The 26,579-nt window shown below is 53.2% G+C and overlaps 1 protein-coding gene across 1 annotated transcript; it reads left to right on the top strand.

Moving 5' to 3' along the window:
• Positions 1 to 409: 409 nt before the first annotated feature.
• Positions 410 to 26,579, top strand: prtga (protogenin homolog a (Gallus gallus); the record flags this gene model as incomplete). The annotated part of the gene is made up of 19 exons (XM_079736456.1): positions 410 to 476; positions 1,313 to 1,615; positions 8,776 to 8,920; positions 9,814 to 9,947; positions 10,565 to 10,861; positions 11,728 to 11,887; positions 12,335 to 12,582; positions 15,002 to 15,166; positions 15,366 to 15,671; positions 16,760 to 16,948; positions 22,187 to 22,282; positions 22,409 to 22,592; positions 23,076 to 23,203; positions 23,790 to 23,960; positions 24,405 to 24,572; positions 24,978 to 25,098; positions 25,278 to 25,431; positions 25,533 to 25,649; positions 26,118 to 26,579. The coding sequence occupies 19 exons, from the start codon at positions 410 to 412 to the stop codon at positions 26,577 to 26,579; spliced, it is 3,615 nt and encodes a 1,204-aa protein (XP_079592582.1).

Below are 26,579 nucleotides of genomic sequence, written 5' to 3'. Positions count from 1 at the left end.
TTCACAGGTATACTGGAATGATTAACTACACAAAATACGGTTTAACTTGAATGGAAAAACTGTCTTCCTAATTGTTTGGACTGAGGTCTCTCTCTCCTAGAGATGGGTCCTAAACACACTGTGCAGTCCAGTCATTTTTATAAGATTGGATGTCTGGCAATAGTTTGTTGATCATATGCGCTTATAACTGTAACTGATGGACCGAGCTGGGTCGAGTGGATAGCGAGTTCCGATAGCCGACGCAAGGGGGCGCTGGCCGCGCCTCGCTCCCCGGTCCGAGCGTCGGTCCTCCGCATGAGGCGAAGCGTTGCCCGGCGGTCAGAAGCGCTCAGTCGAGTTCAGGATCCGCACGCAGGTCATCCTCAGCAGAGGACTGTACACGTTTAGCATGCAAGGACAATACTCATAAATGGCGCCTGTCAAAAGGAAACTATACGACCGCTTGCTCCTTTTCTCGGTTTACCTACAAATCTCAGGTAAGGAACATTTTAATACATTTTCAAAAGGAAAAGCATTCGTGGCGAGAAAGTGACCGCTCTCCCCCCAACGTGAAGCCTGCTAGCTGCTAGGTTTGAAGTGTCCATTAAGTACCCTAGCCAAAACTAAAGAGACACTTGGTACAGCTAGTGGAAATAACTCAACTTTAAGCCCACTATGGTTGATGCCCTGACGCCACAGCGCGTCTCGGCGAACCGGACCCCCCGCTGCGCTCCGACTGGAGTCCAGTCAGACACATCCATCGGGATTGGGTGCAATCGCTTTGATTTCAGTCGCTTAACGTATTAAATGTCTACCAAATGGTTCTGTGTTGTGGTGTGTGGTGCAGTCCTGCCAACTCGCTTTGCATTGGACCCCCGGCCCCCAGAGCCCTGAGTTAATGAAAGTAAGCGGGATCGACCTCAGAACCCGAGGTGCTTCAGGCCGAAAGACAACATGTTGGTGGAATATGATTTCCCAGTCAGGACATAGAGTTTATTATAGGCATGCATGTGTGTGATCTAGTATAATGCATTCTTATTAAGTTCATAGGGTGATTTTGAACCCCTTTAGTGTATAGATTAATATTGGTTTGGTACTCGGCCATTAAGGGTCAAGATTAAGGGTTAAGATTGAGATATCTTTTGGGTTATTAACGTTATCATCAGTGGACTTGCAGCTACTGTCTCAGTGGCTTCAGATCCACTCTGTTCTTCAGAGAGCGATCCAGTGTTCCTCTGATGAGCTGGAACCTTGACCCTCAGTGACCGGTTCCCCCCCCCCCCCCTCTGAGCGTCACTGACCGGATCTCTCCCCCCCCCCCCCCCCACCTCAGGTGCGCTGAGCTTCAGCGAGCTGTTTTTCGTCGCGGAGCCGCAGGGCGTGACGGTGGTCCGGGGCGACGCGGTGGTTCTGGACTGCCAGGCCCAGGGAGCGGCGCCCATCACGGTCCGCTGGCTCCGGAACGGGCTCCAGCTGGCCGAGAGCGAGCGGATCCATCGCCTGCCAAACGGATCGCTCTACATGGCCGAGGTGGAGAGCCGGAGGGGAGACAAATCAGACGAGGGCTCCTATCAGTGCCTGGCTCAGAACAAGTACGGCGCTGTCCTGAGCCAGAAGGCCCGACTGACAATCGCAAGTAAGTACCCGCTCTAGACGGAGCGGGATCAGATGTCCTGCTGCTCTGAGGCTGTGTTTACCATACAGGGCTCAGGACGTTAGTGCTTTAGTTGTTGTTGTGTTTGGGATTCATGGGGACTCCCAGTTGGGACTGGGAGTCCAGAGCTGGGTTGTTGGTTCATGTGTTTGTGTGTTCAGCGGCTCTCACACTCACACATACTTCCTCCTGCCAAAGCTTCCTCCTCTCCAGTTACACACACAGAGTTTTGGGTAACATTTCTTCTAGTTTGCGCCGTACATCGCGAGGCGGTTCAGGGTTCATCATTGGCTCCAGTCGGGGGATGAGGTCTTCAGTGTTGGGGGCCAAAGGAAGATGCTATTTGGGGAGCAGGGCCCATTGATGTGGTAATGAACAGGAGGGCCGTTCTAAAGGTTAGTAGCTGTCCAGGCTGGGCTGCCCCGCTCTAAGAAGCAGATGACCCCTCTATTCAGGGCCTTTCATCTCACTGCTCCTGATCACCAGCAATTGTTCTTTTGGAATGCTTTTCCTCCAGTGGTGTGTGTGCGCGTGCAAGTGTGTATGGATGTGCATATGCATGTGTGTGTGTTTGGTGTGTGTGCTTGTGTGTATGAGTATGTGTGTGTGTGTGTGTGTGTGTGTGTGTGTGTGTGTGTGTGTGTGTGGCCTGTTCTGCAGGGGGGGAGAGGCTCCAGGCTGGTGGGTCTTCAGGGAGTCCTTCCTCCACTCCCTCCCCTCAGGATCTCTCTCCCCCCTCGTGTTTCTCGCGGTGTCACTTCGGAACAAAAGAAGTTGAACTTTTTCTTCGGGTCTTCATGACATTCCTCTGTTAATGATGTGTCAAGATTCATGTGATTTAAATACTTTTAACTACTTTTAATACTTTCACTCTACCCTTTAAACACAAAGTTCAAATCCTTAAGTGCTGGTTATTGGCCTGAATGCAGAGACACTTAAAGTTCTTTTGACTAGAGCAAACGATGAAGTGATGAACATTAGGGATTATGTCAGAACATGTGAATCATTTAAATCAGAGCAGCCTGATTAAGTGATTTTTACGATGCTATTTCATATCGAGACACATATGACAGGGTTATAGATGGCTATGAATATAAATCAGGAAATTAAGTTAATTAGTTAAGTTAAAGTTAAGTTAAGGTCCAACACTTCTTTTTAAGGAGCAGTTATCCCGGTGTTTGCATTCATCCCACTGGATGCTGAAATGTGTGTTCTGGTATTAATGGGTCACGCTTTACTGGTCATAAAGGCGGGCAGCAGAGTTTACTAGTTAGTATTAAACGGGTACTTAGAGCCGCTCTGAGGTCCGCAGCTCGTAAACTTTACACATACCTGAGAAATGCCCTGGAAGGAGATAGGTAGGACGGGGGTTGAAGATAGCACACGCACCCAGACACACACACACACACACACACACACACACACACACACACACACACACACACACACACAAACACACACGCACACACACGCACACACAAACAAACATACATACACACACGCACAAGCACGCATACACACACATTAATACACACAACCACACGCATGCACACACAAACACACACACACACACTCACACACACACACACAAACACAGTCTAACACACACACACACATACATACACACACAAACACACACACACACATACACACACGCATACCAACACAAACACACACATACACTCACTCACACACACACACACACATTAATAAACACAACCACATGCATACACACACAAACACAAACATACACAAACGCACACACACACACACACACACACACAAACACACACATATTAATACACGCACAAACAGCCAAACACACGCACACAGGCATACACACAAAAATACCCACATACACTCACACACACACACACACACACACACACACACACACACACACACACACACACACACGTGAAATGCGTTTTGTCGTACCACAGCCTGACTGTGAGCGTCTAAAGAGCCAAACTTTATGGCCCCTAACCAGCGGAGCAGGGGCCACACAATGGCTTTCTGCTCCCCGCTGAAGAATGGAAAGCTTTTCACCCTGACCCTTTTTGTCCGCTCTGCCCCTCAGTGCCCTCTCAGAGGGGGGGGGGGGGGGGGGTTCTTTAGAGCCATTTGTTTGTCCAGAGACCCGCGGACAGCTGGGCCGGGGACCGCAACAAGTCAGGTTATGTTTAGGTTTGGAGTCAAAGGCTTGGTTTGGAGGTTCATATATAAAGACCGGTTTCTTATCGAAGAATGCCTCTGTTTTCTCGTGGGCAGCATTCATTTTCATTCAAATGTGAGATGAAAACAAATCCCATCTCTAAAGATGTTTTCATGGGAAACGGGCCCATTACTCATTGATGAACTTAAAACACATTTCATTAATTAGTGCTCCACTGTTCATTTCTTGTGAGGTTGAGGTAGGGCACCTGGCCGGTTCCTGCCTGCTGCCGAAGCCGGCTCCAAAAACCCTGAGCTCTGAGGAACAGTGGGGATTTGTCTTTGATGCTGGCATGTGACACATGGGCCGGTCACGTGACTAATGTCAATAGACTCAGGATTGATGGGTGATTGAAAGATGGCCGGCTGAGTGAGTCTGCCTCAGGCGCTGGGACCAGTCCCTCAGAGGGGAGGGGCTCTGCTTCCCCGACCCCCCCCCCCCCCAAACGGACTGCATTTATACCGCGCTTTTCTAACCAGTGGCCACTCAAAGCGCTTTACAATACTGCACTCATTCACACACCGACGGCGGAGTCGGTCAGCCTCTTCTGTGGAGTTCCTGCAGTGACCCCCCTCTGACCTTGACTCTTACTGTCGCCGTACAGTAGAGCAGCCCTCTGTCCCTCACACCGGTGGGGAGGAGGCTGATGGAGGTATGGGGACAGGGACTGGGGGTACACAGACAGGGACTGGGGGTACACGGACAGGGACCGGGGGTACACGGACAGGGACTGGGGGTACGCGGTCAGGGACTGGGGGTACGCGGTCAGGGACTGGGGGTACGCGGTCAGGGACTGGGGGTACACGGACAGGGACTGGGGGTACACGGACAGGGACTGGGGGTACGCGGACAGGGACAGGGACGAGAGGTACGCGGACAGGGACAGGGACTGGAGGTACGCGGACAGGTACAGGGACTGTAGGTACGCGGACAGGGACAGGGACTGGAGGTATGCGGACAGGGACAGGGACTGGAGGTACGCGGACAGGGACTGGAGGTAAGCAGACGCTTGGCGGGGTTCGGTTGCTAAGGACAACGTTTGACTCTCCGAGGCGCGGCTCAATTAGAAGGCGCAGTAATACGAGGGTGACTGGCACAGTCAGACGCCGCCGCTGAGTGAAAAACCCTTTAGTAAAATAACTCCCCACCCTCCATGTTGTTCTTCAACTCTGCGGGAAATAAAGGGTTGCTATGGTTTCCAGGGACAGAGATGCCCCGGGGTCAAAGGTAACTTAAAATTGTTCAATAGATTGTAATCCCTGGGACAGCGTCACCACCAGGGTCTCACTTGGTTCTAACCCCTGCTACACCGGCCCTTCCTCACCCCATTGTTATTCGTTTGTACCTAAAGTCTTTATCAGTCTCTTCATCGTCCCCTTTCTAGACCCCCTCAGTAGATGGGGTTGGGGACCGGTGAGGAGGTCTGGACGGAGCCTCTCGGAGAAGAACACCTCACAGAGTGAGGCCTTCACCTGTTGTGGATTGAGCTCCTCTCCAGCGGGCTGCGAGATTGGAGCCCATAAAGCTCTGTCTCAGTGAGTGGAGGGTGTGTGCTGAGTGATTGGGTAACTTTGTGGCCAGATAAGGAAGTGGAGGGGGGGGAGGAGGGGGGAATGCTCTCCCTCTGACCCCTCTCTTTCCCCCAGCGGCTGATTGGGGCTCTTTGTGTCGTGGGCGCCCAGTGGTCAGCTGACTGTCACACTGTGAGGGGGGGTTGAGGGGGCCCGTAGACCTGCCAGCCCGCCACTGACGGATCTGTTGAGCGCTTTAGCCTCTGTTCTGCTCCGGGTCGAGACCCCGCCTCCCAGAGGGTGAATCTAAACCTGCTGTAGGTCGTAGATTCTGCTCTGGAGAAACATCTGAATGTTCTCATGCAGAGGGAACAGTCGACCAGAGGAGCAGTCGGATCAAACAGCAGTGGGTTCATCATTGGCTCCCAGTCTGACTGATGAGGAGGGGAGAGAATAACCAATAGCCAGTTAAAGGGGAAATACATGGACAGCCCAGACCTTTAAAGTCAAAGATTGGCCTGAATAATTTGGTTACAAGTGGTAATTATGTCATGTTACCAGTTTTAGTTCTGTCCTGTTACAAGTGATAGTTCATCACCGGACCATAACCATATTGTGGTTGCAACAATCCTGAGTTATTGCAGTCAAGAGGCTGAAAAAAGAGCAGTAAAGATCAGCGTTTGTGTTGTTTTAAGTGCGGGGGTTTTCCCTGAGTGATGGATAGTTTCTAGAAACCGAAGCTTTGCACAGCAGCAGCAGAGTTCTGGGGTGGTCACACAAGAATAGGCCAGAGCTGTGTGCTGGCTAGGATTGGCAGAGGTCAGAGGTGAAAGGTGAGAGGTAAGCCGGGAGAGACAGATGGCCGGAACCTCTTTGTGTTGGAGAAGTAAAGAACGAGGTATTTGCCTCTGACGAAAGCGGCTTAGTAAACGTTTGATTTCACGGAGCGTGAAAACCCTTTCTTGAAGATTTTTCAAACCTTTTTCTTATACACATAAGACACTTCTGAAGGAATTCGAAAACAAAAAACTGTCTGTAACTGTTAGCGAACTTAAGTAAAGTAATATTGAAGTAAAGATAATCAATACTGAACTCACTGTATGGATCATTTCCCCTCAGTGGCAGGATCCTTACATAAAAAAACATGAAGGGGTCGAGGGAAACATCAGCGCCTAGCGAAGGTCGTCTCCTCTGAGCTCCTGACACCCCAGCACCCTGGGTCTGCACCCTGCTCAGGGCTGATCCATAATCAATGACCCTGTTTACCGATCCAATACCATTAGAGGGAGGCAGGGCACCCAGTACAGACCAGTACAGCCAACAGTGGTTCCCATGCACTCCTCAGCTTCTACCATTCAGGTCATTAACCCTGTTTCAGACCTGGTGTGTGAGGATGGGGGGGTCAGGGAGTCAGGGTGAGGGGACCCTCCCGCCCACTGCCCCCCCCCCGCTCAGCTCACATCAAAGCTCCGAGCAGAACAGTCGACCGCTCGTTCACACAAGAGGCCTAACCGCTCAGAGCTAATTCAATTAAACAGGTCCAGCAGAGAAACCGCTCCGGAACCGGCGATCAGAACAGCATGTTGCCCCCCCCCCCCCCCACAGTGCCACGCTCTCAGAAGGACAACAAACGGAGGAGATTTTATCATTAAAAGATGTTAAAATCTTTGTATTTGTAATCTAAGTATTTGTTTATTCTATATTTCAGTAACTATCGTGTTTCGCTCTGGGCTAAGTAGAAGCTCTGCTGACGGCAGAATGAGACGCATCGTCCTGAGAGAGCACTCCTCTGTTCGTCGCCTTCTGCTCCTGAACCACTCTGCTCCTCTCAGGCGGAGGCTCCTCTCTCTCCGCTCCCCAGCTGTCAGTCGGCCGGGATGGCGTCGGGACCCTCCCAGAGTCTGCCTGCTCTTGGAGCCCCCCCCCCCCCGCGCGGTTTGGCACCGTGACACCTGGCAGCCCCGCCCGAGGGGGGCAGCGTCTCCTCGTCTGCAGAGCAGCGGGCCCCCTGCTTTCTGGGAGGGAGGGTGGAGCTACGGTCGTGGTGAATGTCTTTGCTTCGCAGAGACCACCGAGTGGAGCCCATCCATCACCCGGTCGTTCAGTGGGCATCTGTAGCTCTGAGGGATCAGCGGAGTGGGACCAGAAGCCACGAGGCTTTAGTGTGTTTAGTTTCTGCCACGCGTCCGCGACCACATGGTTCACCTTAGCGCCCCTTCCTGTGCCGGCCTGGGATCGGCCCGGGGCCGGAGCCCGTCAGGAACGCCAGGAGAGAGACGACAGCTCAGAGGTTAAAGGGCAGCAGCCGCGACTTGTTGACATATCTGAAGAGAGCAAAGTTTAAAAACTGACGAGAAAGAACAGAGCTACTGGCCGGTTATCTCCTGAACTAGGAAACACAGGAGGAAGAGCGACAGCGGGGGTTTGAAGTGTGGAACACACTGGCCCAACTGTTGGCCATCTGAAACGTTTGGGAAGACTCGGACGAGGAACAAATCTGTTTGGTGTGTTCAGCTGTGTTGGAAGCTTTTGGAACCATGCGGATGCTGTCTGGTCCGATTCAACATGCAAAGTCTGATTGGTTGTGTGCTGCTAGGCCCCTTTATGTCCACCTGCCCGTGTTACGCAGGTAGGGCGTGCCCCAGAGAGGGCGTGCCCCAGAGAGGGCGTGGCCTAGGGAGGGTGTGGCCCAGGGAGGCTGTTATTTGGATGCAGCACTGGTAGTGATGAGCTGGTTTATGGGTGGATATAACACTCTGTACGTATACTGATGGATCAGGGTCGTAAGGAGCAGCCCTACAGCCTCATGTTTTTTCAGACCCCAGAAGCTCCATCCAGGAGGAGGAGGAGCTTCTACCTGCTTTGTAGGTCCTGGCTTTAGGAATGTTTGGTTTCCTGAGCTCGTAGACTTCCAATAGGTCCAAATTGTATAAATGAAATGTAGCAATACATTTAGTTTTAAAACACAAAGTGAAAATGTAGTCAAGGGAGCATGAGTTGGTGGCATGGATTGTTTTAATTCTCCTCGATTTGGACATGTGTAGTGGAGCCATATGACTGAACAAACAGAATCTAACAGAACTCACATCCAAACTGAATCAAACCACTCACATCCAAACTGAATCAAACATGACTCACATCCAAACTGAATCAAACACAACTCACATCCAAACTGAATCAAACAGAACTCACATCCAAACTGAATCAAACAGAACTCACATCCAAACTGAATCGAACAGAACTCACATCCAAACAACTTGTCTCTTGTTGATTTGCTTGTGTTCTTTTTTATGTGATCAATACTGGAGGCTAGGATGTGTTCATTCTCCTCATCCGGGTTCAAAGTCCTCAAAGACTAACCTGGAAACCAGGTAAAAAGGTTCCGCTGTAACGTTTCCCTTTGCGTTTCCTCCCAGGTATCTCCTCCTTCGCGAGCCAGCCCTCCTCCATCGTGGTGACCGAGGGCTCTGTGGGACGGCTGGCCTGCACCATTACCTCCAACCCCCCCCCCATCATCACCTGGGAGTTCAACCGCGTCACCCTGCCCCTGAGCACTGAAAGGTCTGCCTCGCCTCACATACCTAACATTACCATAGTTCACCTGATGTAAACCCATGTTAACACTGAAAGGTCTTCATAACATTACCGTAGTTCACCTAATGTAAACCCATGTTAACACTGAAAGGTCTTCATAACATTACTGTAGTTCACCTAATGTAAACCCATGTTAACACTGAAAGGTCTTCATAACATTACCGTAGTTCACCTAATGTAAACCCATGTTAACACTGAAAGGTCTTCATAACATTACCGTAGTTCACCTAATGTAAACCCATGTTAACACTGAAAGGTCTTCATAACATTACCGTAGTTCACCTAATGTAAACCCATGTTAACACTGAAAGGTCTTCATAACATTACCGTAGTTCACCTAATGTAAACCCATGTTAACACTGAAAGGTCTTCATAACATTACCGTAGTTCACCTAGTGTAAACCCATGTTAACACTGAAAGGTCTTCATAACATTACCGTAGTTCACCTAATGTAAACCCATGTTAACACTGAAAGGTCTTCATAACATTACCGTAGTTCACCTAATGTAAAAGAAGAAGCCGTGATTGTAATATTTCTGTTGCATTACATTTTAACATAATATATATTTAGATATTTAATATATTTAACTATGTAGCAATCATGTCATAGTATAACCGCATTTTCAGAGACAGTCTTGTTTCTCAGAGGGGGGTCCCGACCCTTATGGGTACTGGAGGATTTCAGGGGATCCTTTTAGTCCGTTCTGATGTTCTGATGTTGGTTATGAACAGAAGTCAAACCAAGCCAACATTATACCGTTTGTTGAATCTGAAACCATCCCATAATACTCCATATGATCAACGTCGGACCCTGTGAGACCCTCTGTGTGTTAACGTCGTCTCGTCCGGTTCCGTCCAGACTCACCGTGCTTCCCGGAGGCGTTCTCCAGATCCACGCCGTGCGGGCGGAAGACGCCGGCAACTACCGCTGCATAGCAACCAACATCGCCAACCGTCGCCGCAGCGCGGAGGCCACGCTCACCGTCACGCCCGGTAGGTCAGAGGTCACGGGGTCATGGCTCAGCAGGAAGTTCAGGTCTCAGAGCAGGAAGTTAACGGCTTTAGAAGCTAGTGACCGGTCGCCCGTTTGAGGGCTTCAATTTTAGACAAACTTTAACCGGAGGAGCGACGTCTGTTAGTGCACGGGGCGGTGCCGCGCTTTTCTAACCAGTGGCCACTCAAAGTGCTTGACAATACCGCCTCACATTCACCCATTCATGCAAACATTCACACACCGACGGCGGAGTCAGGAGCATTCAGGGTGAGGGGTACCTCGACACTCAGCTAGGAGGAGCCGGGGATCAAACTAGCAACCTTCAGGTTACCAGCCAACCCGCTCTACCTCCTGAGCCACATTACATTTACCTTTAGGGTGTTTAGCAGTCGCCTTTATCCAAAGTGACATGTACAAAAAGTACATTTGTTTATACAACAGAGATAGCTAGGATAAGATTATTAACCGGACGTACAACATACAATAAGTGCGTGAGAGGGTGGTGAGGTGTGGTGGGGGGAAGGGGGGAGAGTTCAGGTGAACTCTGAACAGGTGAGTCTCGAGTCGTCTGCTGAAGCCGCTGCCCTATGTCTAAACCCTCCCCTCCCTCCCCCAGCCCTCGTGGCCCCTCCCCCCCAGAGGCCCCTGATCGTGGCGGGGCCCCAGAACACCTCGGTGGCCCTGCACCACAGTGCGGTGCTGGAGTGCCTGGCGACGGGCAACCCGCGGCCCCTGGTCTCCTGGAGCCGCGCCGACGGGCGCTCCATCGACGTGCACCACAGCCGGGTGCTCGGCAACGGCAACCTGGTGCTGTCCGCCGCGCGGCCGCAGCATGCCGGGGTGTACGTGTGCCGCGCCTCCACGCCCGGGACCCGCACCCACAGCCTGGCCCACGCCAACGTCACCGTGCTCGGTGAATCTCCGCCCCCGGGCCTGAGGGTGGGGCGTGGTGGGGTGGGGGGGGTCCTGATAGTGGTGGTGTTGAGGTTGAGGGTGGATGTGATGGTTGCTGGGTGGTGTTCCTGATGGTGGTGCTTTTCTGCGGGTGTTGGGTGGTGTTCCTGAGCGGGGATATGGTTGGGTGGTATTCCTTAGGGTGGTGCTGGGTGGTGGGTGGCGATCCTGAGGGCGGACAGGGTGGGGTGGTGGGTGGTGCTGGGTGGTATTCTGGTGGTGGGTGGTGTGTGGCGATCCTGATGGTGGACATGGTAGGGTACTGGGTGGTGTTCCTGAGGGTGGACAGGGTGGGGTGGTGGGTGGTGTTCCTGAGGGTGGACAGGGTGGGGTGGTGGGTGGTGTTCCTGATGGTGGACAGGGTGGGGTACTGGGTGGTGTTCCTGATGGTGGACAGGGTGGGGTGGTGGGTGGTGTTCCTGATGGTGGACAGGGTGGGGTACTGGGTGGTGTTCCTGATGGTGGACATGGTAGGGTACTGGGTGGTGTTCCTGATGGTGGACAGGGCGGGGTACTGGGTGGTGTTCCTGATGGTGGACAGGGTGGGGTGGTGGGTGGTGTTCCTGAGGGTGGACAGGGTGGGGTGGTGGGTGGTGTTCCTGATGGTGGATAGGGTGGGGTGGTGGGTGGTGTTCCTGAGGGTGGACAGAGTGGGGTGGTGGGTGGTGTTCCTGATGGTGGATAGGGTGGGATGGTGGGTGGTGTTCCTGATGGTGGACAGGGTGGGGTGGTGGGTGGTGTTCCTGAGGGTGGACAGGGTGGGGTGGTGGGTGGTGTTCCTGCCCTGTTGGTGGTGCTGACGTTGGTCTGTTGCTGTCGCTCTAGCCCCGCCTTCCCTGGTGGAGGCGCCCCAGAGCCTGACCCGCCCCCGCGCCGGGACGGCCCGCTTTGTATGCGCGGCGGCCGGTGCCCCCGCCCCCCTCGTCACCTGGCTGAAGAACGGCGAGAGGGTTCGCCCCAACGGCCGCGTCAAGATGTACAACAGGTAGGCCCCGCCCACTACCTGCTGCTCACACTGGGGGCCCTCAGGTGGAGATCAGTGACTTTATACACGCTCGGGGTCCACACAGTGAAGGCCTGTTCCCTTATACGGCCGCGGCTTCCTGTTCCCGAACCATTGGAATCAAATATTCATCAGCTGTGTTTCCTTACCAGAAAGGAAGCTCAATAATCAACCCCAGAGCCCACGGCATTAGAGTCACTTCCTCCTTCACCTCAGAGGGCACCCCAGGGACCCCCACACCAACCCACTCCCATTCCTAATCCTCATTGTGTGTGTGTGTGTGTGTGTGTGTGTGTGTGTGTGTGTGTGTGTGTCTGTGTGTGTGTCTGTGTGTGTGTCTGCGTGTCTGTGTGTGCGTCTGTGTGTGTGTCTGTGTGCGTGTGTGCATGCATGTGTGTCTGTACGTGTGTGTGCGTGTGGTTTCCACAGCAAACTGGTGATCAACCAGATCACGGCGGAGGACGACGGCGTGTACCAGTGCCAGGCGGAGAACGCGCTGGGCTGCATCCTAGCCACGGCGCGGCTGGTGGTGGTGATGTCGGAGGACCGGCCCAGTGCGCCACGCGGCCTGCGGGCCGAGACTGTGTCCAGCGCCGCCGTGCTGCTGGCCTGGGACCGCCCCCTCTACAACGCCGGCAAGGTCATCGCCTACTCCGTCCACTACATGAAGGCCGAAGGTGAGCGCATACCGGAAGACCGTTTACACACAAACCCCCCCACCCCAAAGCGTGTGGTACAGTCTGTGTTTTGTTGACTCCCTTGCCCCCCTAAAACGCGTGGTACTGTCCGTTGTCCCCCCCCGCCAAAGTGTGTGGTATGGTCCATGTTTTCTTTGACTCCCTTGCCCCCCTAAAGCGTATGGTATGGTCCATGTTTTCTTTGACTCCCTTGCCCCCCTAAAGCGTGTGGTATGGTCCATGTTTAGCCCTTCCTCTAAAGCAGAGGTCTTCAACTGGGAGGTACTGCAGGGGGGTCGCCAAAGTTTTGGTTGATTAGACATTTCTTTTATATTCCCCCCAATTTTTTCCACAAATTGAAATGTCTTTAAATAAACATTAACATGAATCCAACACATTAGCCGCTTTTACATGGATACTTTTGATCCGATTTCTAATCGGAATAGATCTATTCCTATCATACGATCGGAATGTACTATATATGGCATTTACAAAAGTGTTAAGTGTACGTTCGTATGTCTCTCGTGCACACCTGACACATCTGGACTGGCTGCGACATTTTTATGTATTTGATTTTAATGAAAGCCCAGCAGGAGAGAGCTTTTCTCTGCCTGCTCCTTCAATTAAGAAGAAGGACAGCACAGCGACGTCAGTTTCTCGTCCGGTCTTTATATCTACCCCCTCCTCCGCCGCAAACGATACGTATTTGAGAGTGCGCAGCCAAGACTGTTGGGAGAGAGAGAGAGAGAGAGTGCAGTTATCTAAGGGATAATGTACGGAACGCCAGTCATTATCGGGAAAATAAGCCATCAGCAGAGAAATACTCCGCCAAAGACGTTGACGTCGCTTAGCAACCAGACACGCTGGGGTTGATAAGTTACCGGACTAGTTGCAGAGTGATAAGAAAGACTCTAATAAACATCACTAATTTTCGTTTCCTCATTTATGTTTTAAAAATGTCCATTTGAATAGCTTTTATGCATGATTACATGCAATTGACAGACATTGGTGACCTTGGCAGGTATCAGTTTATTATGTTATGTTATGTTTATGAATGGCAGTGGCATGGCTACCATACTCACTCACCTTGCACATGTTTAAAATAAAAACATGAATATATGAACCTGTGTATTATTTGAATACCTTAGTTTTGAATGCAAAATAACAAGGTACATTTATACATGGCACTATAGGACCAGTTTAATATAAAACGAAATTTTATACATATATATATATAAGTAGGGGGTCCCCGCTCCATCTCTCCATCAGTTTGGGGGTCCTTTGCCTGGAAAACGTTGAAGACCCCTGCTTTAAAGCGTGTGGTATTGTCCGTGTTGTGTTGACTCCCTCGCCCTGGAGCCGACCGCTAGAGAACCTGAAATCTACTTCCTTATGGCCCCAAAGGGTGGAATGTGGGCGGGGGGCCATCTGTTCTCAATAGTGCTGCAGCCCGCCGGGGGTCAGGGGACTGGAGGGTCGCTACGGCCGGCCGGGGGCAATAAGAGCGTTCTCCGTCAGCGTTGGGTGCCGGTCCTGGTGGACTGTACCCCCGTGGGGCACGTGGAGACACAGCCCCCCTGATCTGATACGCTGACACGCTGCTCAGCAAACCATTCAGTTGCAGCACAAGGGCGTCAGTGTGGCACCAGACCCTCTCACACCCTCAGCCGCCCTGGGAACCTGGTCCTCCTCTGCTGTTGACTGACAGTCACTCAGACAATCCACCGCCTCCACAGAGAGCCTCCGCCTGTGGTCAGAGCATTCAAGAGAGCCTTTGGACGCGGCCAGCGGGAACGCACAGAACCCACGCACCTGCCGGAGTATACCGGGAAAAACTCTCTCTCTCCCTCTCTCTCTCTCTCTCTCTCTCTCTCTCTCTCTCTCTCTCTCTCCCCCCTCCCCCTCTATCTCCTAAAGCACTGGCCTCTGTTCAGGCTTTAGTTGATTCAGACTCAGTGACACATTCAGTCCGGCGCAAGCGCGAAACAATGGAGAGACCGAGCGCTCTGCACCTGAGGAGGGCAGAACGGGGGAGGGGCCACTGACGGAGAGGGGCTAATTATCGGAGAGAGGGGCTAATTAGGCCATGTGATGAAGGGTGCTAGTCTCAGGGTGTGGGAGCGGACAGGAAGGCCTTTGTCACACACTTATTGGCTAATCATGCTCCAGGCGAGGTTCTTGTGTGTTTGCTCAAGGGTTTTGTTTACCGGGTCAGGAGTCGCTCTGTGGGCCCGGGCTGCCAGTTAAGTTAAGTTAAGTTAAGTTAAGGCCTTTGTGTCGTTTCTTTAATCCCTCCTAATCAGAAACACAAGTCAGTCCTGACCATGAGAGGGAGACTCAGCCGGGAGGCTGCACTCCCGAGCCAACATGTTATTTGTTACTAAACTCTTCTGTTTTGTTCTCTCGTGTGATTGGCCAGGCATGAACAACGAGGAGTACCAAGTCGTCATCGGCAACGACACGACGCGGTACATCATCGACGACCTGGAGCCCGCGCGTAACTACACCTTCTACATCGTGGCCTACATGCCCATGGGCGCCAGCTGCATGTCGGACCCCGTGGTGGGCAAGACGCTGGAAGACGGTGAGCCGCCGGTTCGATTCTCACCGCAGACCCCTGGACTGGCCCTCAGCAGGGGGGGCCTCGATAAACCCTGAGCAGGGTTTGAGTTAATATCTGAACGGTCTTCATGAGGTTTAACTGATCTCATGTCCCCCTCTTGTCCCTCTGGGGCCCCTGATCTCAGTGCTAACGGCCCCTCTGTGTGTCTCTTGTCCCCCAGTCCCGCTGCGGGCCCCTGAGCTCAGCCTGACCAGCCGCAGCCCGACGGACATCGCGGTGTCCTGGACGCCGCTGCCTGCCAAGCTGAGCCGCGGCCGCGTCACAACGCTCCGGCTGGCGTTCCGCAGCGGCGCCGAGCCGACGCCCACCACACTGGAGCTCCCCGGGGGGCGGGGCCAGCACCTGTTGACGGACCTCCGCCCCGACACAACCTACCTGCTGCGCATCACCGCCGCCACCGGGGCAGGCTGGGGCGAGCCGTCCGCCTGGACCTCCCACCGCACCCCCAAGGCCTCCAGCGCCAAAGGTGGGTGAGGTCGAAGGTCATGTGATCAGAGTGGATGTAAACACAGGCTGTCATCCTGGTCATAAGAACTTGTTACTGGTTACTGGTAACTTCTTACTGGTTACTGGTTACTGCCCAGGCTTGTCTCTGATCAGTGGTCATCAGGGTACAGAATCAAAGTAGATATGAGGAGGGAGTCGGACGCAAATGTTTAACACAATCACACACACACGCATAGAAACACATAGACACACACACACACACACACACACACACACACACAAACACACACATAGACACATACATACATACAGACACAGACACACACACACACATACCAGTGTGTTTGTTGTCCGTTCAGCATTTGCAGGGAGAGGGGAGAGGGAGAGAGAGAGGGAAGGGAGGAGGGGGGTATGGAGAGGGGAGAGGGAGAGGGAGAGGGAGAGAGAGAGAGAGAGAGAGAGAGAGAGAGAGAGAGAGAGAGGGGGAGAGGGAGAGGGAGAGGAGCTCTCTAATAATCTCGTTCAGGCATTGCGTTTGCTACTCCGCACCCTTTGACCCCCACTGTCTGTGGCATTAGGATGGCTTCAGTCAGGGGCCATAAAGAGAGGCGGGCCCCAGCGGGGGGAGAATAGGGGCCCTTAGGGCGGCTCTCGGCCGGCCGGGGGAGGGTCTGCCTCTCTCTTTCCCCCGATCACACCCACAGGAATCCTCCTCCGCTCCGAGAACACATACCTGCTCCCTCCCTCCCTGCTCTGGGACTGAAGGCTGAAGTCCCTCTATGTGGAGTCTCACCCCCAGCAAGAATGACTAAATATGTGCATGTTCATTAAGGTCGCGCTAACTCTAGGTTAACTCTAGGGGTTGAGTTTTAGTCCAGACGGGCTGAGACTTGGAAATGTATTTTATCTGGGTTCCCCTTCAGAAGGGAGCTTATCGAGGTGCTTCATCAAGAAAGAACAGAACTCACATAACGTACAGAATACTTGCATATAGGAAGTAGCACTATAGATAGACTATTTAGTACATATGTTTGTCATGAATATGTTTAGCACTGGTCCGACAGCGAAGTATTGTTTTTTCTATTTCTCCCCCCCCCCCCCCCCCAGTGCCCCTGGCCCCCCTGCTGACCCTGGACCCCCTGAACTGCACCACCCTCAGCCTCAGCTGGTCCCTGGCCCCGGGCCACCCCGTCCGGGTCCTGGGCTACCGGGTCTACTACCACGAGGAGAGCCGCCCCGAGGGCCCCCCCTTGCTGCTGAGGCCCTCCGAAAGCCGACACACCATCGGAGGCCTGGGTGAGCCACGCAAAGCATCATGGGAGATTTGGTTGGCCATGCTCCTCCATTTTGAGAGAACTAGGGTAGGTGGTGTGTGGTCTCTGGACTGGGTCTGGTGGTCCCTGGACTGGGTCTGGTGGTCCCTGGGTCCTTGTGGTCCCTGCTGGTCTTGGTGCCGCTGTTGGCAGTATTTAGTTTTGTTTTGCCTCCAAACGGTTCAATGCTCATTTGAGACTAATCAGAAAAGGAAACCGACCCGGCCGGTCTTACTGGTGGTTCTTGCCCATGGGCACCCGTTGTTTTGAAACTGGCAGCCACTTCCTATCGACAGCCAGAGCAACGGGTGATTGATTGGCTCTCTTCATGTGGTATGCAGGGGTTTACGGGGCCTGGAGGAGAGCAGGCCAACACCCCCCCCTCCTCAACCCCACCCCCTGACCCCATGACCTCTGATCCGGTCCTAATGTGGGGCTCTGGCCCCGCAGCTGCTGGCCGGAGCAGGGATTGTCTGCTTGGCCTTTCGCTGGGATCCCTGTGCCATGTGTGATAGAGGGGTGGGGGACAACTGACCATCTGTGGCCCCAGGCCAGCCAGGTGGCCGGAGAAGAATGAGGGAACAGAGCAGCACTCTGCATCCACCATGTCTCTCAGATCAGCCGTTGATGGTCCTGATATCAGCTCAACTCACCGATGTCCCGCGTTACGACCGCGGTCACTCACCGCAGACCGGATTTCATTAGCTTAATGGACTAGCTGCAGGCTATACCTGTTGACCAGAGCACTGCAGTGAGGAACCATCTGAATGTAAAATAACTGAAACGGGGACCGTGCTTGGGAACATTGTGCCTGCGTCGCAGAAAAGGCGCTTCCTCTTGTGTGTCGTGCACAAAGGATCGATAGATGAGGGTTTGGCGGAGGGGAAACATGTCACTGTGACAGAGATTTACTGGCTGTTTTACGGAGCTCTGAGCAGGTTAGCCGTGGGATCATTTACATCAATGCCTCCCATTGATGTTCCACTTTTAACACCGAGATGAACCGAGGGGCAGAAGCTGAAACCAGAATCCAAAAGAAATGCACGTTTCTACCATCTGATCCAAGGCAAAGTGTTGGAATCAAACCAAAGGCTTCTGTGCCGTTTTAGCAGCTCACGGTGGGGGTTGAGGAGGGGCTCAGTTGAGTCCACAGAGGGTGGAGAAAGCCCTCCTCTGACCTCCCATGTGGAGAGAATAGAGAGGAGCCTGCTGCTCCCAGGGTTGCACGCAGAACCAAACACCAACACATTCTCGCTTTTAACTTTGGAGGGAGAGAGTTCGCTTTATTAGCTTTGAAAAACATGTTGTTTCCGAATCCCTCTCCGAGTCAGCCCTGAGCCATGTGGTCTGTGTCCTCCTGGTGGCTCTCAGAGGAGGAGCGTCTGTGGACAGCAGCTAGGATGGAACTCATAGTGAAAAATATATCAGAGACATCAGAACCTACAAGGACTTAAAAGTGAGTTTTTTAAAAAATAAAAAATATTTTTCGACAGGTCTAGTATCTTATAAATCCTTTTAGAGACTCAATAGCTATTAAACATTATCCACATACCCATTATTATCTTTATTTATTTAAACTCTTACATAACCAACCACACATACATACATACGTACACACACACACACACACACACACACACACACACGGTGGCTCCGTCCTGAAAGGGCGAGCCCCTAACTCTCTGTGTGTAAACAGACCGACGCTCTCCGCTGGGGGGGTCAGCCTGGGAGCCCCGTGTGATTGAGGGGCCGGCCGCAAAGAGGAATGCATGTGAGGGGCCCAGCCACGCACGAGGGCCTGTCTTCTCACATGCACAGAATACACGTGAACACAAGCTGGGCTAAACACGAGCATGGGGGTCTGACAGTTACACTACGGCCACAGGGAGAGGATTTATCTGTGGTGTGTGTATTCCTCCTCCTCCTCCTCCTCCTCCTCCTCCTCCTCTTCCCCTCCACTGTTTCTGCTCTTCACCACGGGGCCAGGCGGTGCACGTTGGTGTTATAATCCCAGATGTTCAGACCCAGAGAGCCTTTCATTGGGTGGCCTGTCAGTGGCCTCACGTCCTCCTTGCTGACTTTGATCCAGTCGAGCCCTCATGTGGTGATATGCTACATCGATCCGGCTAACTGCACTGTGCTACGTTACGAGTCTCTCACAGCAGCAGCGGTTAGCGCTTGGCTAGCCCATGATTTAACTCATCACAAAGTGAACTACATCTAAATGAGTACTCGGCTAATCTGTGTGTGTGTGTGTTGGATGCTGTGTGTTGGTCAGTGTGTGTGTGTGTGTGTGTGTTGGTCAGAGTGTGTGTGTGTGTGTGTGTGTGTGTGTGTGTGTGTGTTGGTCAGTGTGTGTGTGTGTGTGTGTGTGTGTGTGTGTGTGTGTTGGTCAGTGTGTGTGTGTGTGTGTGTGTTGGTCAGTGTGTGTGTGTGTGTGTGTGTGTTGGTCAGTGTGTGTATGTGTGTGTTTGTGATGGATACTGTGTGTGTGTGTGTGTGTGTGTGTGTGTGTGTGTATGATAGATGGTCAGCGTTTGTGTGTGGTGGTCATTGTGTGTGTGTGTGTGTGTGTGTGTGTGTGTGTTGGTCAGTGTGTGTGTGTGTGTGTATTGTGGTTTTACGGCCCAGGGAGGCCTTGCTGCTCCGTGGCCCCGTGGCCCCGGGGGTCAGTTCGTCTTTTCTCTGCAGAACAAAGCACTGCCCAGCTTCTCTCTGAGGGGGCGTATACATCAGGTGACCACAGACAGCGCGGAACTGTCCTCCGATACAAAGAGACACAAGTGAGGGCTCAGAACCCTCTGAGATTTATATCTGGGAAAGGAGCGTGGAGAGGGTTCCTGGAGGCTGTGGGGACGGCTGCCGCTCAGAGCGGCGTTCAGAGCGGCGTTCAGAGCAGTGTGTCAAGGACAAACTACACTTGTCCTCAGAGGGGGTCTCAACTCGCGGCGGATTAAAGCAGTGAACCTGTTGAGATAATCTTTCCATTTTACATTTTACATTGTGGCTTTTAGCAGACGCTTTTATCCAAGCGACGATAATTAAATTTGTCAGAAGAAAGAGAAACAACAATATATCTCTGTCGGTACAGTAAGGATGTTCATAGAAACAAGTGCCAAGCACTAACTAGGTTAACCCATTCCCCCTGTACAACAGAGATAGCTAGGATAAGGTGCTATTGCGTCAATGTGTCTGTGAAGTCCCAATCAATCATCTGTTATGTCAGAAAAGTTTATGTGACTCTGCATTCTGGGTCCTGACTCTGCATTCTGGGTCCTCGCTACACTCATTACTTTGACTTTCGGCCGCTGCCATGTTTTTGTTGTTCCACCCCTCCCCCGTTTGACCCCTCCCACCCCCCCCTGCAGGATTCAGCCTGCCCAGAGTCCGGGTCAAAGGTCTTGGCCCAGATGTCACGGCCTCCCTCCCCTCCCTGTGTGTGTGTGTGTGTGTGTGTGTGTGTGTGTGTGTGTGTGTGTGTGTGTGTGTGTCCCCCCCTCCCTCTCTCCCCTCCGCTGTGTAATTACGACGGAGCCATTGTATTGGGGGCCGGGGGGAGGCTCACTGTGGCCCCCTAGAGGTGGAGACCCGGTTCCGACCACTGTTCTCCTGAGGAGCACGTGGAAGCGGAGATCTTTAACTAACATGACAGGAAAGGGAGGAGCCAAACTCTAAATAAAGACGTGTGGCGGTCGGGTTGAGAGGCTTATGTGTAGGGAGTGAGGAAGTCTGCTTCCTTTGGTCGCCCCCCCCCCCTTGCCCGGAGAAACCCAGGTACTTCAGGAACCTGTAGCTCTCACTGTAGCTCCTCCTCTCAGGACCCTCGCTGTAGCTCCTCCTCCTCTCAGGACCCTCGCTGTAGCTCCTCCTCCTCTCAGGACCTTTGCTGTAGCTCCTCCTCCTCTCAGGACCCTCGCTGTAGCTCCTCCTCCTCTCAGGACCTTTGCTGTAGCTCCTCCTCCTCTCAGGACCCTCGCTGTAGCTCCTCCTCCTCTCAGGACCTTTGCTGTAGCTCCTCCTCCTCTCAGGACCCTCGCTGTAGCTCCTCCTCCTCTCAGGACCTTTGCTGTAGCTCCTCCTCCTCTCAGGACCCTCGCTGTAGCTCCTCCTCCTCTCAGGACCTTTGCTGTAGCTCCTCCTCCTCTCAGGACCCTCGCTGTAGCTCCTCCCCTCTCTGTAGCTCCTCCCCTTGCTGTAGCAATTCCTCTCGTGTTCCACATCCGTGACCCCAGATTCTTTCAGTTTAATCTCAGCCTGATCCCCTGACCCCACGCCCAGCCCCACTGAAGCTCCTGAGGGCCGGGGGGTCTGGGGGGCTAAGCCCCCCCACTGCTCCTGGACCAGGCTCCTCCCCCTGGCTCTCCTCCCTGATCAATATCTCTGCCACCATCGACATGTTGCAGCTCAGGGTTCTGGTGGTAAAGTCTGAAGGATTTATGGGGGTCTTACTGTTCTAGGGCTCGTGAGTAGGAATAGATTAAGGGCCCCGGTGATAATTGATTATATTTTATAGTTCTGAACTATAGATTATTATAATGAACAGAGACGTCCTTAAAAGGGCAAAACTAATTAAAGCGATAATAACGATAATGCAGATACCCATTTTAACGGCCTCCTTCTACAGGCTGAAATGTGCTGAGCGTTAAATCTTTAATAGATTCACAGATTCTCTTTACATGCTGGAGGAAACAGATCGGGGCAGATGTTACAAAACACGGACTTCTCCAGTATCCTGTCAATGAACAGGGATGTATAACCATAACATAGTTATAGTATAACTATACCCTAGTTATACAATAACATAGTGGGTGTGGGGGGTCTGGTCAGCGGTCAGAGTGCTGCTGACCAGAAGGTTCCAGAGGGCTTTGTGCTGCAGCATAATAGAACCACGAGGCCAGCAGGGGGGGGGGGGGATGATGACAGGATGATGAATGGCCCTCGGCTATAGGGTGTTTATCTCCGGGCTGGGCCAAAAGACGTGTCACACGATGTCACACCAAGCATGGGGCAAGGTGTTACACCACCAAGGCACCGACCAATCACAGCCTCCGAAGCAAACCTCCCTACCTTGACTAGGTGGAGGCTCCGCCCAGCCGGCCGCAGCATCAGGGCTCGCTGGAATTGTTTCCTCATGTGTGTTCTATGGGGTCTTGTGTATCGATCTGCATGGGGCCTTCAACTAAAGTCCTCATGTCCTCTGGTCCTGTTTCCCCGACCCCAGACCCCAGGAAGAAGTACCATGTGAAGATCCTGGCCTTCAACGCCCTTGGAGACGGTTACCACGCCGACCGGACCGTCAGCACTCCCGGATGTGTCTGTAAGTCCTCCGCCGCCCCCCCCCCCCCGCGGTCTCCACAGCGCTGGTACTGCAGTCCACCAGTGTCCCCCAGTCCCCTGACCCCCACCCACCCTGACGCTGTTCTCTCCACCTGTCTCTCTCCAGCGGTGCGGGACCGCCTGGTGCCTCCGCCCCCCCCGCCCCACCACCTCCACGCCCAGACCAACAGCTCCAGCCGCGTGTTCCTGCACTGGGCCCGGCCCGCCTTCACCAGCCGCACCCTCAACTACACCGTCCGCTGCCATGCCCAGGGGCTGAAGAACGCCTCGCTGGTGCTCTACCTGCATACGTAAGGACAGGGCGTATGGACAGGGGACACATGGACAGGACACTATATAGAACAGGGGACAGGAGGACAGGGACAGAGCAGAGGACTAGAAGACAGGACAGGGGACACATGGACAGGACACTATATAGAACAGGGGACAGGAGGACAGGGACAGAGCAGAGGACTAGAAGACAGGACAGGGGACGTATGGACAGGACAGTATATAGAACAGGGGACACGAGGACGGGGCACAGGTTCCTGCCTAAAGGGATGTCCCCTTTAAGTGCTTCAGCTGAGGCGGGGTCAGGTTAAAGTTGAAATGTTGACAAATGGAACCAACGCTGGGAACCAGTGTTTCCAGTGTGAGCAGCCAGTTATAGTTCAGCAGCCCTTACTCTGAATGGAGAGATGGCCCTGTAGCAGGGGCCGGCTCCCGGAGAGGCTCTATAGCACCACCTGCTGGACGGTCTCCTTAGTGCAGTGATAACGAGTGTGTCCGTGCAGGAGTGAGGAGAAGCTGCTGGTCCGGGACCTGGAGCCCAACACCCGCTATGAGTTCGCCATCCGGCTGCACCTGGACCAGCTGTCCAGTCCCTGGAGCCCCGTGGTGTACCAGAGCACCTTCCCCAAGGGTGAGGCCCCTGAGCAACACACACAACACACACAATACACACAACACACACATTACCCTGGAGCCCCGTGGTGTACCAGAGCACCTTCCCCGAGGGTGAGGCCCCTGAGCAACACACACAACACACACAATACACACAACACACACATTACCCTGGAGCCCCGTGGTGTACCAGAGCACCTTCCCCAAGGGTGAGGCCCCTGAGCAACACACACAACACACACACAATACACACAACACACACAATACACACAACACACACATTACCCTGGAGCCCCGTGGTCTACCAGAGCACCTTCCCCGAGGGTGAGACGCCCTGAGCAACACAATACACTAGTGCAACACACACAATACACACCACACTGCTGCAACATACACATGTTGGATAAGATCTCAAATTCTCATTAATTGATTGAGCAGGGGGTTCAGTCCCTCCTGTGGGTGTTGATATATACTGTATGTTCAGAGATCCTCTGTTAGCAGACATCGCCACACTACACCTGTTAGCTCTGCTAGTGACGCTCCTCGTCATCGTACCTGTAATCACAGGTGTCCTTGATATATACTGACTCCCTGCTCCCCCCCAGCCCCGACGCAGCCCCCCTCCCAGGTCAAGGTGTCCCTGGTGCAGGACTCCACGGCGCTGGTGTCCTGGAGGCACCCGACCCGGGACCAGCTGGGGGTGACGCACTACACCATCCTGTACGCCTCCAGGAAGGCCTGGGCCGCCGGCCAGTGGCAGGTGCTGCAGAGAGACGGTGAGCACTGCGTCACAAGAGAGACTCGCTGGAATCCAAAAAAAACATATTTATGTAGCTTTTATTACTGAAATAGTATCAACATTTCTTACGTCCACAAAGTATAATCAAAGTCATAATTACAGCGATCAATTGCTGCAATCAAAATAATATTTGATCAAAAGACCCATTCATCCCCTCTTCCTCTGTACACCTGAACAGGTGCTTAACAGTAATCGAGCCTAACCGCCCATATCCACGTGACCCGGCTCTCAATCACACCAAAATAACATTACAAACCCCCAACAATTGCAGTGAAATAATTCCTGGCTCCTCCATCGAACAAACCTGTGTCTGAAAGTCGCTTCTATACGTCTCAAATAACTTACTGTGGAATAAATAAATCCTAGATGATGAAATATAGAATGTCTAAACCAGGAGCTAACGTCAGTTTCTGACCAGCAGGGGGCAGCAGCATGGCTCTGCTGGAGAGGCTGCAGCCCGGCCAGGTGTACCTGGTCAAGGTGTCGGCCTCCAACCAGATGGGTGACGGGCCCTTCTCCCCCCTCGTGGAGCTGGCCCTGGGGCCCGACACTGGCTCCCACCACGCCCACGGGCCCCCGCACAACCCAGGTCAGTAGGGGCCCCTCCTCCCCCAGAGCCTGAGCCCTACCTGTGTTACCATGACAGCTGAGTTACCATGATGGCTGAGTTACAGCCTTCCACCATAGACTACAAAGGTGTAGACTACACCTTGTGTAGTATGTAGTCTACTACACTGGTGTAGACAACACAGGTGTCGACTACACAGGTGGCCACCATGTTAGGTTCTAGACCATATATTCTCCTGCCCTTACTGAAGGAGATGCAGTTCCCTGTTTATCCCCTGTGGTGACCATCAGGCCGCCTGAAGGCTCCTGCTCCTGAGACAATAGTTCATGTTGCTGCCTCTACTGACCCTAAAGCGTGACTACATCTGTTACAGCTGGGGAACCATAGTGGTGATACTCAAGCTAACCTGTGCGCCCGTCTTTGCAGTTTCCTCCGAGGGTTTCTTGGCCCTGAACCAGACACCGCTGACGGCCGTGCTGGTGGGCGTGTGCGTGGCTCTGCTCTGCATCATGTCCGCCATCATCATCGCCTGCAGAGGCCAGAGCAGGTGATATATCACACACCACACGAAACATAACTCAAGAAGAACATAACACAAGGGGGAGGTACTTGGGTCGTCCTTATGGTGAGAGAGAGACTTGTGGAGGCTCCTGCCTCCGGTCGCCTCTCTGCGTGTTTCTCGTCAGGCTTCTGACTCATGAATGTGTGTGTTGTCTTCCTGTCCAGGAAACTATTGGCTGCTGATAAGTACAGTGAGAGGACTGGTGGTGTGCTGGGTGGAGGTCTGGGTGGAGCAGGCGTTCGGAGGTCTGAAGCCCAGGCGGAAGATGAGGAGATTGTGATGCCCATGATGAGTGGAGACCACTTTATCGATGCCAAGGTACGAATACAACTACAATGGTTACTCACTTTAATATCGCCATTATGGTTTAGAGAAAAAGATTTAAGTCCTAACTTTCCTAACTTTCCTTTATCTTCAAGGGGGGAACGGACCTGATGATCAACAGCCTGGGGCCGGTGAATCCCCTCCCTGAGGAGAAGCGGAAGAAGAAGTGGGCGTTCTTCAGGAGGGACCAGAAGAACGTGGAGGAGATACAGGTAAGACCAGACGAGATGTTTGATTTACCAGAACGGTTCCCTCAAAGGGTTTGTCTGAACTGTCAGCGATTACCAATGACTCTCAGACGGGACGTTTTATCCAACACCTTGTCCTCTACATGATGTGTCACAGTACAAAGTGCACGGATCACCACTAAATTGACACTGTACAGTGGTTTGACCCCTACTCTAAAGTGGTTTGACCCGTACTCTACAGTGGTTTGACCCGTGGTCTACAGTGGTTTGACCCGTCCTCTACAGTAGTTTGACCCGTACTCTACAATGGTTTGACCCGTACTCTACAGTGGTTTGACCCGTACACTACAGTGGTGTGACCCGTACTCTACAGTGGCTTGACCCGTGCTCTACAGTGGTTTGACCCGTACACTACAGTGGTGTGACCCGTACTCTACAGTGGCTTGACCCGTGCTCTACAGTGGTTTGACTCGTGCCCTTAATGTCTATCAGGTGCCGACCAGCGGAGCCAGGAGGCCACTGTCCTACCACCAGGGGGCCACGGTCCTGTGCTACGAGGTGGAGCTGTCCCCATGCCGGGGCCCGAGCCCCCAGGGGCCCTGCCTGGACACTGAGGGCTCGTCGGGCAGCGAGGGCAGCCAGGACACGGGTGACTCCGGCCGCTACTCCCACGACGGCACCGAGATGGCCGTCCTCTGCTCTGGCCTCCGCAGCCGGCCCGCCTCGCTCAGCACGGAGGAGAGCGGGGGGTCGGAGGTCAGCCGCGAGGAGCTGGAGGAGCAGGAGCTAGAGGAGCAGGAGCTGGAGGAGCAGGAGGTGCCGGAGCTGGAGGAGGAGGAGGAACAGAAGCTGCGCCATTCGGGCCTGAAGATAAGGGTGACCGCTGAGATAAGCTGCCATCAGTACCAACAAACCCAGAACGGCTCCCAGCCGGCACTTTCTCTGTGTGTGTGA

Source organism: Pollachius pollachius (assembly GCF_949987615.1).
Source record: "Pollachius pollachius genome assembly, chromosome: 5".
Taxonomy (NCBI): domain Eukaryota; kingdom Metazoa; phylum Chordata; class Actinopteri; order Gadiformes; family Gadidae; genus Pollachius; species Pollachius pollachius.
Note: the sequence above shows the minus strand (reverse complement) of the source record. Positions and strands in the feature narration are given on the sequence as shown.